The sequence below is a fragment of the Haemaphysalis longicornis genome, unplaced genomic scaffold (assembly GCF_048455015.1).
Source record: "Haemaphysalis longicornis isolate Haplotype H1 unplaced genomic scaffold, Haemaphysalis longicornis Haplotype H1 scaffold_9, whole genome shotgun sequence".
NCBI classification, from domain to species: domain Eukaryota; kingdom Metazoa; phylum Arthropoda; class Arachnida; order Ixodida; family Ixodidae; genus Haemaphysalis; species Haemaphysalis longicornis.
Window position 1 is genome coordinate 171926524 of NW_027526460.1, and position 17901 is coordinate 171944424.

The following is a 17901-nucleotide window of genomic DNA, read 5'->3' on the forward strand; positions in this document are numbered from 1 at the left end:
AGTCGTCAGCGAAGAATTCAGCTTCCACACTGGCCTTGGCTTGGGGGGGTGGGCGGGGTGCCGTTATGAGCGGGAACAGTCTCTGTCGTAATACGGCTTCATTCGTACGACATGCACGACCTCGGTAGTTGACTTGCGCCGTGAGGAGTGCGCCCTACTATCCGGTGTAACTTCATAGTTGATGTCGCTAATCCGACGCACCACCTTGTAGGGCCCGAAGTACCGGCGAAGCAGTTTTTCGGATCGGCCCCGCTGACGTACTGGCATCCACACCCACACCGCGTCTCCGGTGTTGTAGAACACAGTACGTCGGCGCTGGTTGTAACGGCTTGCGTCGACACGGTGCTGATTTTCTATTCGGTGTCGTGCCAGCTGCCGAGCTTCCTCCGCCTTCTGTACGAAGTCGTCGACATCACCATTGTATTCGTCCTCTTTGACGGGGAGCATAGAATCTATTGTCGTGGTGACCGTGCGACCGTAAACCAATTGGAAGGGAGTCAGTCCTGTAGTTTCTTGAACTGCCGTGTTGTAGGCGAATGTTACGTAAGCTAGAATGTCATCCCATCTTTTGTGTTCGACGTCGACATACATGGAAAGCAAGTCGGCGAGGGTTCTGTTCAATCTCTCGGTCAAGCCGTTGTCCTGCGGGTGGTATGCTGTCGTTCGCCTATGGGTGGTCTTAGTTAACATCATGATAGACTGCATGAGATTGGCTGTAAAGGCTGTCCCTCTGTCTGTTATTACGACCTGCGGGGCCCCGTGCCGTAAAACGACGCTGCTCATAAAGAACTCCGCAACCTCAGCCGACGTTGCCCGCACTACAGACGCTGTCTCCGCATAGTGCGTAAGGTCCACTATCCATCTGTCTGCTACCACTATCCGCTACCACTATCGATCTACCGCTACAACTATCCATCACTATCACTATCCATCTATCCACCACTATCCATCCGCTACCACTATCCATCTGTTTCCCTTTGTTGATGTCGGAAATGGGCCAAGAAGGTCCATACCGACTTGGTGGAATTGTGCTGTAGGCGGTTTTATCGGCTGAAGAAGCCCTGCCGGTTTCAAAGGTGGAGTCTTCCTTCTTTGGCACTCACGGCAGCTCCTGACGTACTGCTCGACAGCTTCCAAAGTTTCGGTCAGAAGTACTTTTTACAGGCATACAAGATTTCCGCACGCATGGCCGACGGCACAACGAGAAGAAACGCCTCCGTTGTGTTTCCAAAATTGCGTTTGTAAAGCACGCTATTCCGGAGCCTGAAGGAGGCGATGTTGCGGATAAAAGCTGGCGGTATGCGAACTTCACGACCTTCCAGATGCTGGATAACGAGTAGCAGCTCTGGGTCAGCTTGTTGCAGTTGGGCCATTTCGGACGTGCTGACGGCTCCAAGAAAAGGTATATCCTTCTCTATTTCTTGGCCTGGTGAGTCGACAGGTGCTCGGGACAAGCAGTCGGCATCGTTATGGATGCGTCCGGACTTGTAGACGACCTTCATGTCGTACTCCTGCAGCCGAAGGCTCCATCTAGCAAGGCGCCAAGATGGGTCCTTTAAGTTTGCCAGCCAGCACAACGAGTGGTGGTCGCTGACCAGCTTAAACGGCCTACCGTAGAGGTATGGCCGGAACTTGCTGATGGCCCAGACTGCGGCGAGGCATTCTTTCTCGGTTATGGAGTAATTGGCCTCCGCTCTGGAGAGTGTGCGACTTGCGTACGCTAGGACTCTTTCAGCACCGTCCTGCCACTGCACGAGAACCGCGCCGAGACCGACATTACTGGCGTCTGTGTGTACTTTGGTATCCGCATGTTCGTCAAAATGAGCAAGAACCGGAGCTGTTTGTAGTCGGTTTCTCAGGTCGTTGAAAGCGCCTTCTTGCTCTTCTTGCCACACAAATGGTTCATCGTCTGTTGTCAGGCGTGTGAAGGGTTCTGCGATGTCCGCAAAATTCTCAACAAAGCGTCTGTAATAAGCAGAGAGTTCCAGGAAACGCCGAACAGCTTTTTTGTCAGCTGGTTTCGGGAAGCCCGCTACAGCCGCCATCTTCTCTGGGTCTGGGGCCACTCCTTCCGCGCTGATAACGTGGCCAAGAAAACGCAGCTGTTTGTACCCAAAGTGGCACTTTTCCGGCTTTATAGTTAAACCAGCCGAACCAATAGCCTCCAGGACCAGCCGCAGTCTATGTAGGCGTTCTTCGAAGGATGCGGAGGAAACAACGACATCGTCGAGGTACACCAGACATGTCTGCCATTTTAACTCGGCTAAGACAGTATCCCTAATTCGCTGGAATATCGCGGGTGCTGAGCAAAGGCCGAACGGGAGCACTTTAAATTCATACAGTCCGTCAGGTGTGACGAACGCCGTTTTCTTGCGGTCTTGCTCATCGACCTCAATCTGCCAGTATCCGCTTTTGAGGTCTAATGACGTGAAATACCTTGCGTTGCGCAGCCGATCCAGGGCGCCGTCTACGCGCGGAAGAGGGTACACTTCGCGTTTGGTCACGCAGTTTAGCTTGCTGTAATCCACACAGAAGCGCAGGGTCTTGTCCTTCTTTTCTACCAGCACCACAGGGGACGCCCACGGACTTTTCGACGGCTGAATTACGTCGTCTTGAAGCATTTCCTTTACTTGGCTCCGGATGGCTTCCCTTTCTTTGTAGGGCACGCAATATGGGTGCTGGTGCACGGGCTTTGTGGTTTCGTCCACGATGATGCGATGTTTCGTGACGGGTGTTTGTCGGACCTTTGACGACGTGGAGAAACAATCGCAGAAGTTCGCCAGGAGGTCTGTGAGCTGCTGCTTGTGCGTCGGTGGCAAATCTGGACAGATGTGCACCAAATCCAAAACGGCCTAGGGATCCGAAGCTTCAGGTCCTCCTGTCTCCACGGTGCACAGATCTGCCTACTGATCGAACTCACGTAGGGAAGCAATTGCAGTTCCTTTTGCAACGTGTTGGACCTCGTTCCCGTCGTTTGTCTGGAGGACGTGTGCGCAACCATCCCGCAGGTATACAAGGCCTCTTGCTACACAATTTTTTTTGCAGGAGCAAATTGGTTTTCCCTTCGGCTAGGCGCCCACAGTTTCCAGATGCGTCTCCCCTTACGAAGACCACGACACTGCTTCGCGGCGGTACAGTGACATCGTCGTAAACCACCCGGAGGGCACAGACTTCTGCAGGGTCATTCGTGGCGATGGCGCCTCTCGTCGAGAACGTCACTGTGGATGTCTGCAGGTCGATGACAGCTTCGTTCGCTCCCAGGAAGTCCATACCCAGTATAACATCTCGTGAACATTGTGGAAGTACTACGAATTCGCCGACGTAACAGTAGCCCCGGATGCCAACCCTAGCTGTGCAGCGCCCTGTTGGAGCAATCAGACGCCCTCCCGCTGTGCGAACGTGGGGCCCTGTCCACTGCGTCAGTACTTTCTTGAGCTCCTGCGCCAGGTTGCTGGTAATGACTGAGTAGTCCGCCCCATATCAATAAGCGCAGTAACGTCGCAGTCGTCGATCGTCACAGCCATGTCGGAGGTGGCTGCTTGTTCAGAACTGGCCGGCGGAGTCTGTTCAGCGGAATGTCGTAGAGAAAAGGTTGGAGGATGTTCGCTGGAACCCCGTTCAGCGACCGCACCTCCAGAGGTCGCTGATCTTAGTTTTCCCGTTGCGGGCTGGGCGAGCGACGCCCAGGTGAGCTGGATAGGCGATGAGGGCTCGGAGACCGGTAACGGAACGACGACGCTGATCCGACGTCCTGACGGTTGGAGACAGGGGAAGGTTGCCGCCTGGAGAGATACTCTCTGATTTCGCTGGGACGCTCACCGTTACTGGGGCAAGGAGCATCAGGATGAAAACCGCGAAGGCCGGCACAGCGATACGGGCACACCCTGTAGAGATGGCCGGCCTCTCCACAGTGGTAACACAGTGGAGTGCGATCCGGTGCACGCCATACATCCGTCTTGCGAAGTGTGCCCTGTTACGCAAGTTGAGGGCGCCGGAATCCAGGCTTACGGGGACCAATGGCGCCATTTACGTGCGCATAAGGCGGGGTGCACACGGGAGGGGCGACACTCGCAGCAGCACACGCGCTGGGTTGTTGCAGAGCTTGAGCGTATGTAGCGGAGTAGAGCGAAGGCGGCTGCAGATTCAGTTCCACGGGTTCTCGTACAGCTTACCCTAATTCCTCTTTAACCATGTTGCGTGAGAGAGGCACACGCTGGCGAAGCCGTGGGCACTTGGGACATACGGAGTTCTTCCCGCACAACAGAACGAATTAGCTCCTGTAGGGCATCCTGGCTGGTGGCCAATGCAGCAGACAGCATATGCGCTGGCGTGCAGCTGGAATTGCGGTCATACTGTCTTGCGCGCTGCTCCAGTGTCCTTTGCATTGCCGTGGCTTCTGCCATAAATTCTGCGACGGTATTCGGAGGGTGGCGTACAAGCCCGGCAAAGAGCTCCTGTTTCACACCTCGCATGAGGTGTCGCAGCTTCTTGTCTTCAGCCATAGTAGGGTCGGCGCGTGTGAAAACGCGGTACATGTCCTCGCAGTACATTGCCACGCTATCATTGGGACGCTGAGTTCTGGTGTGAAGCGCAGCTTCGGCCTTTCCCCTGCGGTCGCCTCTTGCATAGGCAGTCAGTAACATATTGCGAAAGTCGTCCCAGGTTGGGAACTCCCTTTCGTGGTTCTCAAACAACGTCCTCGCGTGGTGGTCAAGCGAGAAATACACTTGTCGCCGTTTCAGCACTGCATCCCATCCATTAAAGCTCGCGACACGCTCATAGAGATCAAGCCAGTCCTCAGCGTCCTCGAAGACATCGCCGTTAAATATTGGCGGCGTTCGCGGCTGATGGGTGACGAACAGACCTCGGACGGCAAAGTCGGTCTGCGTCGTAGTTGAGGTCATGATGTGTGTTCTCGCTGCCCCGGTTGTCGCTGGCAGCAGCCTGAATTCGGGTGAAGCACCTTGGAGTCGACGACTGGTGCGTTGGTGAACAGGAGTCAGCTCCGTGCGAGGCGCTTCGTCTTCAGCAACGCTATCCTCTTGACGCATACGGGGTCACAACCCGCACCCTCCACCAAAAAAAATTCCCTCGCACTTCCCCGAGGGGGAGAGTGTGTAAGTGCGAATGCACGGTTGTTGATTGCGCGATTACGGTGGATATCGTGATCTTAATGAGTAGTCGAGAGATTACACGTACGCACACAACTACAAAGAAAGATATTTCACTCGTTATTGCTGGTACCGTTGCCCGGTCCGCCATCATCGTTATCGAGATGCAGGACCCGCGACCGCTCTCGACGACGGCGCGCGCTCGACTAATACCCTCCCGCGCCACGCGGCCGCTACACGAGCGCCCTCACGCGTCGGGATGCGGAGCGCCCGCTACGCGAGCGAGAGCTCTCCCGCCCGAAGTGGAGAGGAGGCGCCCAACACCCGCAGTCACTGAGCGGAGAGAGGAGGAGGAGAGTAGCGCCCGCCGTTACGGCGAGGGCTACACGAGCGCCCTCACGCGTCGGAATGCGGAGCGCCCGCTATGCGAGCGAGAGCTCTCCCGCCCGAAGTGGAGAGGAGGCGCCCAACACCCGCAGTCACTGAGCAGAGAGAGGAGGAGGAGAGTAGAGCGCGCCCATCTCCCCCCGTTGCTAGGGAAGACGAGGAGCGCGCGCACCCGCAGCTGTTGCTATGCAGACGACGGCGGCGGACGATTCAGCCTCGCTTAAGAAGTGCATTCGCACTTAAAATGTAGCGTGTGCATAAAACAAGCGGGCACTTTATTACTGGGCACACGGAGAGTCAAAATGGCGACCCAGCTGGAGCAAGAGCACCGGCAAGAGACCTTCGTCCTTCTCTTCGTCCAGTCCCGTCTCGCGCTAGCATCAGCGGGATAGAGCGCGTCGCCACTGTAATAGACACCGCTACAATACCATCTTCAGTTCCATTGCTCACTGAGTCTTCCTCAATTTAAGGTGAACCTTTATAGTAAGCCTCCATGTTTCTGCCCCGTAGGTGAGTACCACTAATATGCAGCTGTCGTACACTTTCTTCTTCAGGGACAATGGTAGGCAGCCATTCATTATGTGAGAATGCCTGCTGAATGCACTCCACCCCATTCCTATCCTTCTAATTATCTCTGCCTTATGGTTGGGATACGGGGTCACAACTTGGCCTAAGTAGACATATTCGCTGATCACTTACACTGCCTTGCCACCTATCTCAAACCGCCATGCCGAGGTTATTAAGCATTAATTTAGTTTTCTGAATATAATTTTGAGGCCAACGATTCTACTCTGCTTGTCCAGTGCAGTAATCGTGCCTTGCAATTAGTCCCTCGAGTTGCCTCAGCCAGGCAATGTTATCGGCAAATATGAGGTTACTGAGGTGTTCTCCATTGACGCTTACGCCCACCTTTTCCCAATCTCGTGTTCTCAATGCCTCTAGTGAACATGCTGTGAATAAGTGTGGAGAGGCAGCTAACATTTTCGGATTAGGTTTTCTACTGCCGCCCGAGTGGAGAGCGACTGCAATTTGCGCTAGCGTTCGCCCGAAGCGCCTTCAGTGTCCCTCCAATGAAGGGAGCGTTGTGCTCCTTCCCCCCAGGACCCGGAGCTGCGGAAGAAGTTTGCGGGAAAGCCAGAGCACGTGGTGAACTTCCTGTTCCTGCTGGCAGAAGAGGTGCGAGGCTACCTGTCCCGGCTTGGCCTGCACAGCCTGCAGGAGGCCGTGGGGCGCACGGACCTGTTGCGCGCGGCCCCGCACGCGGCCAACCCCAAGGCCCAGCTGCTCTGCCTGGACGCCGTGCTGCTCAACGCCCTCAGCCTGCGGCCTGGCACCAACATCCGAGGGGGCAGCGTGGCCCAGGACTTTGAGCTGGGCAAGCGCATGGACAACCTGCTCATCAAGCAGGCCAAGGCGGTGCTCGAAGGCCGCTCCAAGGAGGTCACCCTGCACATGGATATCACCAACGAGGACCGCGCCTTCGCCACCACGCTCAGCTACCACATCGCCAGGTGGGTGCTCCTTTGGCCTCAGGCCGAGGCGGTGGCGAAAAGGGGGCCGTCGGCAGCGGCGGGGCTGGTGTTGTCATGCAGGAAGTACGACGAGGGGGGCCTCCCCGAAGGCTCGCGCATCAGCGTCTTCCTCAAGGGGTCGGCCGGCCAGAGCTTTTGCGCCTTCCTCGCCCGGGGCGTCCATGTCACCCTCGAGGGGGACGCCAACGACTACGTCGCCAAGGTGGGCCGACCTGCTGGCACGTTTTGTTTGGTTTTTCTTTTGTTTTGGGGGGCGGGCTACAAGCATGGAATAGAATTCATGAACCAAAAACAACGCCCAGGTTTCTGGCCATGCATGGAAGGGATGAATCTAGATGGCTGCGGTAGCGTGAGGGTGCCGCGTGCAGTGCTGAGATGATGAGCAGATGATGCTTCCATTCGCCCGAGTGGCAGGACAGTAACACTAGGCTCCATGATGCGGGGTGATTCACAAGCAAAGGGAAGGAGAGGGGCCAACCTTGCCTGGAAATGGAAATTCGGTGTGTAGCCTGCGTTTCCTTTTTTAGAGGGGAGATTTCTGCGTCTCACTCGTGGCGGTGCCGTAAAAAATGCACTGCCGGACGGACAGCCGACTTTACAACATGGGCTTCCTTCCACGAATCAAATGGGATGTCCTTGCATGCACGATGAGCTCACCTGGGCTAAGCAGAGGCAGCTTAGCGATGATAATGATGAAAGCTCACAGGTGCACAGGTGACACGCCCAATGAACGTGCTGAGCTCAGCAGCCAGTCTTTGTTCCCGAAGCGTGCCTGAGCCCTGGATGGTGCAGGGCCTGTCCGGGGGCGAGCTGGTCATCTTCCCGCCCAAGGACCTGCCCCCCGAGTTCAAGTCGGAGGAGAACGTGCTGGTGGGCAACGTCTGCCTGTACGGGGCCACCGCGGGCAGGGCGTTCTTCCGGGGCATAGCTGCCGAGCGCTTCTGCGTCCGGAACTCGGGCGCCACCGCCGTCATCGAGGTACGCCTCGCTTGGTCAGTAGGAGAGCACTGGGCCCAGTGGGTTTGGAGATTTTTCTCTCCGCATTCAGCAGATGAGGAAAAAGCGAGCCGTTGGGTGCTACCACACAGCATTGCGACAGTGGTGTTGTCTCCTCTTTTGCCTGGCGTTTTCTTGTTTTTGTCTGAGTGAGTACTTTGTCTTTTTTATTAGCCCGGTCATATCACTGAGAAAATGTTGCTCACACATGGAGGAATTCACTAATGCCTGCTTGCTTTTTTGTCCTTGCAAAATGTGCACACTTGTGCCGAGGTGGTTGCCCCAGGTTCCTCCTGTGCGCTTGCAGTTTGCCACCGTGTTCTGTACGCTCGTGCTTCGGCATTGATGAAGCAGACAAGCAGACAAATTTGTGCTGCACAGGACTGTGCTGAACCCGCTGCAGCCGTGGCTCACTCGGGCATGCTGACCCACTGGGAACTGCGTGGCCCCGGGGAGGTCCAGTTGAGCAGGGCCATCACTGCTGTATCAGGCATACGCCAATGAGTGGTGCTCAGCTGGTTGGTTTGAGACAGTGAGACGCAGGCCACAAAAACACACCGGATATTCTCCAATTGGAAAGCTGCACTCCAGCTTCCCCAATGAGGAATATCCAGTTCCCGCGAAGAGACTCTGTCGTCCCTGTTCGTGAGGCAGGCACCCTTATTGTGCTGCCAATAAAAAGAAAGGGGGCGTCACCTAGCACAAAACCTTTCTTTTCCCTGTCGCCCTGGGTGCATGAAAGCAGGCCCACTGGAGGCAGTATGCTTGGGTGCCGCAGCACTGCCCCACACTTTGGAGTGCCTTTGGGCCAGGGGGACGCACACTGAGGGAACCGCTGAGAGGGGTGCAGCATTCGTCTTGGCCTGTGCCAGGATCATGGTAGATGAGTCCAGAAACTGGCCGCGGCAACAAGGGCCTCCAGCGCAGGAACTGCTGGCGTCGGCGGCAGGGGCTCTCAGATCATGGTCTGTGCCAGTGTCGGTTCCTTCATACATCTGAGCTGACCAAAGCATGACCTCCCCTGTCGAAAAGGTTGCAGGTTCTTGCGCGTGCTGGGCACGGGGCACATCTGCTCACTCGTCGTGATGGTGCAGGGCGTTGGCGACCACGGGTGCGAGTACATGACTGGCGGCCTGGTGGTCATCCTGGGCCCCACGGGCAGGAACTTTGCGGCCGGCATGTCAGGCGGCATCGCCTACGTCCTCGACACGTGCGTGCAGCTGTTTGTTCCTACTCACTCGAGAAATTTGGTTGGGCGCTGCGCAGAGGAAACGCGTAGTATTTTTATTGCGCCAGCCATGGTCGAGGTCTGGTGGAGCCAGGGCACGGAGCTTATTCTTGCTCCGTGAGCCAGATTATGGGCCAGTCCACCTGTGCCAGTATGAGAAACAATGGTATGCCGGGTGAGGGAATGAAAAAGTGCAGTACTGGTGGTTTTGCTGCCTTATCCCAGCTCGTGGAAAGATGAGTTTTGGCACTCATAGGGCACTCAAATATCGAATACCGAATAAACCTGGATATAACGAAGTTGACAAATGTTCCAAAATTTTTGTTGCATGCAGGTATGCAGTTAAGGTTCACGTAAAGAAAGCAGAAACAAAACCAAAGTGCTAGACATTAGTGGCGGTGTACTCGCCCTTCAAGAATCAATTTCATACTCAAAGACTGCGTGATTTCCGTCTGCTGCTTTCCCACGACCTTGGTCACCCCACGGTAACCCAAAGAAGCAAGGTCACTTACCCCTGAATTCACAAACGCATCACTTCTGCTTTTGACGCTTTTTGGAATCTTAATGGGTTTGAAGGACCAAACTTAAGCTCCAAGCATTCCCTTTCGCGAACCTGATGCTCTTTTCGGCACCCGAAATTGGTTAGAGGTTGCTAGCTAGAATACTGTACCGGGCGGCGAGGTTCTTCTTTCTCAGCCGTAGAGGCAGCATTAAAACTGCGAGCTTGTCTACAAAACTTCTTTTTCTGGCAGCAGAAATCGTCAACTCCGATCCGACACGACATATAGCAGTGGATACGCGCATCTACACGCCGACACTAAGACCTAGCACTTAACGTACACCCCACCCACACATGGAAACGCACGGTAGTTTGCTGTGTGGGTGACATTCGCTAAATTGGAGCATTTCTCCAACCTGATGTATACCCGACGGGTGGTCACGGCGAGGGCTGCAGCAGTCACCGGTATACCGGTCACCACGCCTGCGTGAGGGGCCTTTAACGGCTCTATAAAATGTTTATCCTTCTCCAGCTGATTGTTCAGAAAAAGTCGACAAAACAATGACTCAACAGCGTAGCGAATTCGTTACATCAAGGTTTACTGTCGCAGCGCCTTCGTTACATCAAGGTCGCAAAACATGGGTTTGAATGGGACTGGCACTGGGGAATTTGAAAACTTTGTTAAATGTAGGAATTCATTACATAAAGGTTGCTTACATCCAGGTTTAACTGTAGTATCTTTTGAATTGAATTCGGAAAGAAAACCGAATACCGAATGTAACTTTTTTAGAGGCCTCAATTTTTCACAGGTATTTGTGCAAAAACAGAAGCTACTTGACATGTTTGGGAGCCGTGACATTCTTTTTCAACCCAAAGAACGTGCTTTTCAACTCTCATTTGCAGCAGTCCAGTCGCTGAACCACTATGAGGTGGCACTTCAAGAATCCTAGCGCGCACGAAACGCATTTGAAGAACAGAATGCACCATATTTGATGGACTGTACATAGGCAGCGACTAGACAGCGCGTCGTAACTCGAAAGCGAGCACTTTGCAGGCAGAAAAAATATGACGCGAAAACACGGCACAACCACAATATTGTTTCATATCGACAACAGGCGCGGAAAGACGTAGACTAAGAAAGAAATACACAGGACGACGCGCTACTAGCAACTGGCAACATTTATTAGGAAACAAATATATAGGGCGACCAACCGACATAATTCACTGATTAAAGCTTATACATAACTCACTGAGTAAGACCTATACATAGATCATCAAATAAAAGTTTCCCCAGACATAAAAGTGCAACCCATGAAATGCTATTACCGCACGTGTCGTTCCAAGAACGCCAACTCTGCTTCTTGGAGACTGACTGAAGATTTACTCACGCACATTGACCCCTCCCGGCTGATATTCCAAGCTTCCATTATCTCCCTTTCTGTCTTGCCCCTGTGCCTAAACAACACGGTTGTTTTTTCGAACATGGGTTTGCACCCCCCCTGTACCTTGCACTCTTTACAGTGCGTAGCCAGGTGCGTGTAAGGCCTGCCCACCAGCGAACTGTGGTGCTCCCGCAGTCGTATGTTCAGGCATCTGCCTGCTTGCCCGATGTAGGCCTTGCCACAAGGTAGCGGCAGTCGATACACCACTGATTGGGTGCACGCAACAAACTGCTTGCCATGTTTCACGTGGCAGCCTTTTTTGTGCCGCCCCGGCTTATCAATGCGTCTGCCAATGGCAGAGCATATCTGGCCTACTCTCTTCTCGGCAGAAAACACAACGTTCACGCCGTATCGGGAACCCACTCTCTTCATGCCATGAGAGAGCCAATGAACATACGGGATTTTTGCCACTCGTTTTCTTTCTTGTGGAGCAGGTTCTGAAACAACCGTGTCTTTAGCTTGCTTGATGGCACGCCTGATTTTTTCGCACGTGGCTGCAATAGCGCCATCCGGAAACCCCGCCTCCTTAAGTCTTTTAACTTGGCAATCAAAACTAGTGCCCATCAAGTGCGTGCACGACTTGTCGAGTGCTGACCGTAAGCATGCCCATGCTATGCTATCCTTAACCAGCCGGGAGTGTCCTGAGCGATAGTCAAGAAGCGGCTTTGCTGTTCTCGGGGAATGCATCCAACATATGTGGTCTTTTTCGAAAGATAGGCACACATCCAAAAATTGCAGCTTCCTTTCCTTTGGCACTTCAAATGTGAAAGTCAGTCCCAGCCCGTTTTTTGAAAACAGCCCAAGTACTGCCTCACGCGTCTGATCAAAGTTAGCGGATTGAACTAACACTAAGTAGTCATATACATACCTGTACACTTTGTGCACAAGCCCGTCCAAATCCACTTCAAGTGCCTTATCAACTTTCGACAAAAAAATACTGCTCAATATGGGTGCCACTTTCGAGCCAATGCACACTCCCGATCTCTGGACGTACGTCTTGCCCCCCCAGCCCACATATGTATGCGTAATGTAAAACAACAAAACCTCTAAAAAACTTTCCACGGAAATTCCGCATTTTGCAACAAACTTCATTTCGTCATTGTTGGATATGCACTCCTTTACACTGCTCATCAACTCCCCGTGCGGCAATGAGTAATACAAATCCTCAATGTCAATGCTAAACCCATAAGGCGCTTCTAGGCCTGCCTCCCTTAGAAAACTGACAACAGCAGAAGAATTAGGAATAACAAAAGGGTCATCCAATGTCAGGCCACTCAGGTGCACCTGCAAGTATGTAGACACAGCACGGTACCACGTACCTTTTTCTGAGACAATGGCTCGAAAAGGAGCGTCTGGCTTGTGCGTTTTTACTGAAAAAAACGCTTCCAAGGTTGTACCTTCTAGCTGGTTCACTTCGCTGCACACTTTCATCAAGTTGACACGATTGAGGAGTTCCACTGCTTTCTTCTTCGCACCTGCCGGTTTTTCACGCACCTGCCTAAAATATTTTGCACAGCAGCGCAGGCTTTCTCCTTGAACACACCATCAGGAATACCACGAAACACCCTTCTTTGTCGGACAACAGTACCCGAAGGCTCCTACTAGCAAAAAAGTCAATTGTCGAACCAAGATCCACACACCGTCTCTGCTTTCCTTCGGACCGAGGCAAGATTTCCACGCATTCAGTGATGCACCTTTGTTTCTCCTCCTCCTTTACCTGGCGGGACACTGACCTTGCAAGGGCGATCTTGTCCACCGCCTGTAGGTTTGGCTCCAGGCAGAACTTTGGGCCAAGCTGCAAGATCCGCTTGTGCTGCTGCGGTACTTCATCTTGATGGGCACTAGGTACTTGATGGGCACTAGTTTTGATTGCCAAGTTAAAAGACTTAAGGAGGCGGGGTTTCCGGATGGCGCTATTGCAGCCACGTGCGAAAAAATCAGGCGTGCCATCAAGCAAGCTAATGACACGGTTGTTTCAGAACCTGCTCCACAAGGAAGAAAACGAGTGGCAAAAATCCCGTATGTTCATTGGCTCTCTCATGGCATGAAGAGAGTGGGTTCCCGATACGGCGTGAACGTTGTGTTTTCTGCCGAGAAGAGAGTAGGCCAGATATGCTCTGCCGTTGGCAGACGCATTGATAAGCCGGGGCGGCACAAAAAAGGCTGCCACGTGAAACATGGCAAGCAGTTTGTTGCGTGCACCCAATCAGTGGTGTATAGACTGCCGCTACCTTGTGGCAAAGCCTACATCGGGCAAACAGGCAGATGCCTGAACATATGACTGCGGGAGCACCACAGTTCGCTGGTGGGCAGGCTTTACACGCACCTGGCTACGCACTGTAAAGAGTGCAAGGTACAGGGGGGGTGCAAACCCATGTTCGAAAAAACAACCGTGTTGTTTAGGCACAGGGGCAAGACAGAAAGGGAGATAATGGAAGCTTGGAATATCAGCCGGGAGGGGTCAATGTGCGTGAGTAAATCTTCAGTCAGTCTGCAAGAAGCAGAGTTGGCGTTCTTGGAACGACACGTGCGGTAATAGCATTTCATGGGTTGCACTTTTATGTCTGGGGAAACTTTTATTTGATAATCTATGTATAGGTCTTACTCAGTGAGTTATGTATAAGCTTTAATCAGTGAATTATGTCGGTTGGTCGCCCTATATATTTCTGTTTCCTAATAAATGTTGCCAGTTGCTAGTAGCGCGTCGTCCTGTGTATTTCTTTCTTAGTCTACGTCTTTCCGCGCCTGTTGTCGATATGAATCAGCACCAACTCGCCCAACTTGCCATCTTGTTAAACACAATCACTGACCACGATGAGGCACTACTGACGAAGCTAGCACTGGGAGTGGGAGGGGTTTACGATACATTGCGGAAGGAAAGTTCGCACTGCATTCGCCTGTGCTATCTCTTGTGGTTAAAAAAACACAAAATGCAACAGACATACACCAACTGCGTTAAAGGAAGCCAGAAAACGGAGGTGCTGTAAAAAACAAGAAAAGTGACGGTGACTGCTTTACTGGATGTTGCCCTAACATGCAAACATCTGGTCACCGTATTCAAAATGGCGGCCAGAGTTGACTGTTGCCATACGCCGGTTGCACGAAGAAAATATGTTATCGCTGCTGGGGGACACTCTCCTGCTCTCGCACGTGTACCGCACTGCAAAGAGAATAAAGCTATGCCGCCCCGCGCCTCGCGCCTAGCCCTTGACGTCATGAGCGTGGTGTCGGGCAAGTATTCCTTCAAACATGGTGTCAGAAGCGGGATGTGCTGACGGCTGATCTCCGCCTGAACGACACGTCAGCACACCCAACCAACCCTCGTTATGAAGCCGCTTCTGCCTCGTCTACGGGCCTTCCCTGGACGACAGACCTGCCTGAAACCTTCACGAGCGACTCATCCTCGATGGCCAACAAGAACGGCAGCGCTGCCTCGTTCCAGATGCCGGCACCCGACCCGTTCACCTTTCCGCCGTCAAACTGGCCACAATGGAAGAGACGTTTCCTCCGCTACCGGGCTGATTCACGGCTCAGCCATTGACCCAAAGAGAGCCATTTGGATGCACTGGTCTACCTCATGGGACCCCAGGCAGAGGACATCTTTAATACCTTCAAGCTGACCACTGACGAGCAGAAGAACTTCGACGCAGTGCTTAAAGACTTCGAGGACTACTTCATACCTCGGCGAAACATCATCTACGAGCGGGCGAAATTCAACACCCGAGTCCAGCTGGATGGTGAGTCCGTCGAAGATTTCGCTACAGCCCTACACGCACTAGCAGATTCTTGTAACTACTGGAGCTCCGCGAAGAGTTAATTCGAGACCGACTAGTCGTGGGCCTTAAGAACCATAAACTGTCGCAAACTCTGCAGCTTGACGCCAGCCTAGACCTAATGAAGGCTTTAACCATCGCTCGTCAGAATGAAGCAGTCCAACAGCAGCAGGCATAACTCTTATCGAGCAAAGGAAGAAGTCAACCTCGACGCTCTGAAAGTACGACGGAGTAGACTCGCTAAAGACCCAGGGGCTTCAAGAAATCATGCGGCTGGTGTGGCAAAGAGCGTCACGAGAGGGCCATCTGTCCTGCCAGAGGCTGCATCTGCCTGAAGTGCGGGAAAAAGGGCCATTTCTCAACCGTCTGCATCGAGCAGGAGCCAGGTTTCCTGGGCCTCATGGAGACGACGGCTTCATCCAAGTGGGAAGTCTCTCCCCTCGTTGAGTCACAGATTCTGGTCTTCAAAATGGACACGGGAGCGGACGAGACTGTTATCCCGGAGCGACAATTCCGACAGCTCTTCAAGCACGTCGTTCTGACTTCCCCGACCGGAGGCTTCAGGGTCCAGATGGAAAGACTCTGCGCATCTCGGGAGTGGCAAGGCTTCATTTCAAGCTCAACGGCCGAGGAAAACGTCTACATGTTACCTGGTCTGCGCACAGCCCTACTTGGAAACCAGCCATCACCAACCTTGATTTGTTGCCGTCTGTGAACACTGTTTTGGATTTAAACGTCGAAAGGGACTTTCCCAACGTCTTCCAAGGGCTCGGAAAGCTGCAACAGGAGTATGACATCGTGCATACATCGTGACATCGTGACCTGACGCAACTCCGTTTGCCCTGACATCTCCACGACGGCTACCACTTCCCCTCTACGAAAAAACCAGGGCAGAGCTACAACGAATGAAGGAAGTTGGCGTAATTACTCCTGTCACGCAACCCACAGCATGGTGCGCGCCAATGGTCGTCGTACTCAAGCCTTCGGGAGCTCTCCGCATTTGTGTAGACTACACGGAACTAAACAAGTCTGTACTCCGCGAGTGGTATCCGATCCCAGCTGTTGAGCACACCCTTGGCATGCTTCGAGGAGCCGCATTGTTCTCGAAAATCGACGCAAACTCGGGTTTTTGGCAGATCCCGATGACTGAGAGAAGCAAATTGATCGCGACCTTTATAACGCCCTTGGTCGTTTTTGCTCCAATCGTCTACCCTTCGGCATCTGCTCTCCTCTGAACACTTCCAACGACGCTTGAGTGACATTCTGCAAAGCCTCGATGGGTTCGCCTGTCACATGGACGACATTCTCATCTGCTGCTCGACCAAGCAGGAACATGAGGAGCGACTCCGAAGTACTCTCGAACAGATTCGACGCGCCGGTGTCACACTAAACAAGGAAAAATGTCAGTTTGGCGTCACGAAAATCTCGTACTTAGGGCACGTCATCGAGAACAACCATGTTCGACCTGATGACAGAAAACTCAAAGCCATCACAGAAATGCCTAGGCCAACTTCCAAGACTGAACTTCGACGGCTACTGGGCATGGCGACTTACATCGGTCGTTTCGTACCGAACATGGCCGAACTTCTCCAGCCCCTGTCCAGCATGCTGTCTTCAAAGCAGGAGTCCGTCTGGGAGGCCGCACAAGAGGATGCATTCGGCAAATGGAAGAAACTGCTCTCGTCAAGCCCAGTTCTAGCCGTTTACAGCAGCGACAGGCCGACGAAGATCACAGCGGATGCGTCGTCCTACGGTCTCGGCGCCGTATTGCTCCAAAAGCAAGAGAACGGCCACTTCGCTGTTATCGCCTACGCCTCTCGAGTACTTACGGAAACAGAACGTCGATACCCTCAGATTGAAAAGGAAGGTCTCTCTCTCGTCTGGGCATGCGAGAAGTTCTATGACTACGTCTTCGGGATGTAGTTTTGTCTTGAGACCGACCACAAGCCCCTAGTTGCGCTTTTTGGCTCAAAACCCATCGACGACTTAACGCCTCGTCTACAGAGGATGCGGATGCGCTTAATGCGTTACGCATACGAGGTCGTTTACGTCCCCGAAAAAGAACTGACCGCAGTTGATGCCCTATCGAGGTCTCCCGTAAGCCACGGCGAGACAAATGAGCTCGAGTGAGAGATTGAAGGACACGTGGGTCAGCTCTTATCTACACTCCCAGTTTAACCACCTTCCTTAGACAAATTGAAACGGAGGCAACAACGCGACGAACTTTGCCGCCAGCTCCATGCATTCACGCAGAAGCAAAACCTTAAGGCATTCTGGCCGCATAAGGACAGCATCACCGAAGTCGACGACATCTTGATGCATGGCTTTCGGATAGTCGTGCCCAAAAAGCTACAGGAGTCAGCTCTCCGCGTACTGCACGAAGGCCATTTCGGCATCGAAAAGTGCCGTGCGAGAGCAATACATGCTGTCTGGTGGCCTACGATTGACACCGACGTCGAAAATCTTGTCAATACCTGCCGGACCTGCCTCCAGCACAGGCCTAACCGGAAGATGCCGCTGCAGCCGACAGAATTTCCCGAAAAGCCTTGGCAGCGAGTCGGCGTCGACCTTTTCTTCATTGGAGGAGCATGGTGGTTAATCGTCAGCGACTACTACTCGAGGTATCCCGAGTTGGCCAAACTCACGAGCCTGACTGCGAGGGCAGTGGTAACTCACTGCAAGTCAATTTTTGCAAGGCATGGAATCCCCGAAGTGGTTGTCAGTGACAACGGTTCACAATTTTCAAGGGGACCTGACGCACCGTTTGCAGCCTTCGCCAAAGAATACGGTTTTAAACACGTGATATCGAGTCCGCCGTACCCTCAAAGCAACGGGCTCGCGGAAGCTGCCGTAAAAGTGATCAAGGGCTCCCTATACGGACGATGCCTACAAAACGCGTTTGGCGTACAGGACGAGCCCGCTCAAGAACGGGT

General features: G+C 53.2%; 1 protein-coding gene across 4 annotated transcripts in view; it reads left to right on the forward strand.

Moving 5' to 3' along the window:
• Positions 1 to 17901, forward strand: part of LOC144151392 (uncharacterized) — a 458541-nt gene that overhangs the window by 275498 nt on the left and 165142 nt on the right. For all 4 annotated transcript variants that reach the window (XM_077682433.1, XM_077682432.1, XM_077682435.1 and 1 more), the window contains 4 exons: positions 6600 to 7009; positions 7091 to 7232; positions 7823 to 8008; positions 9121 to 9236. In XM_077682433.1, coding sequence (XP_077538559.1) covers positions 6600 to 7009; positions 7091 to 7232; positions 7823 to 8008; positions 9121 to 9236 — 854 coding nt within the window. The remainder of the gene's footprint in view (positions 1 to 6599; positions 7010 to 7090; positions 7233 to 7822; positions 8009 to 9120; positions 9237 to 17901) is intronic.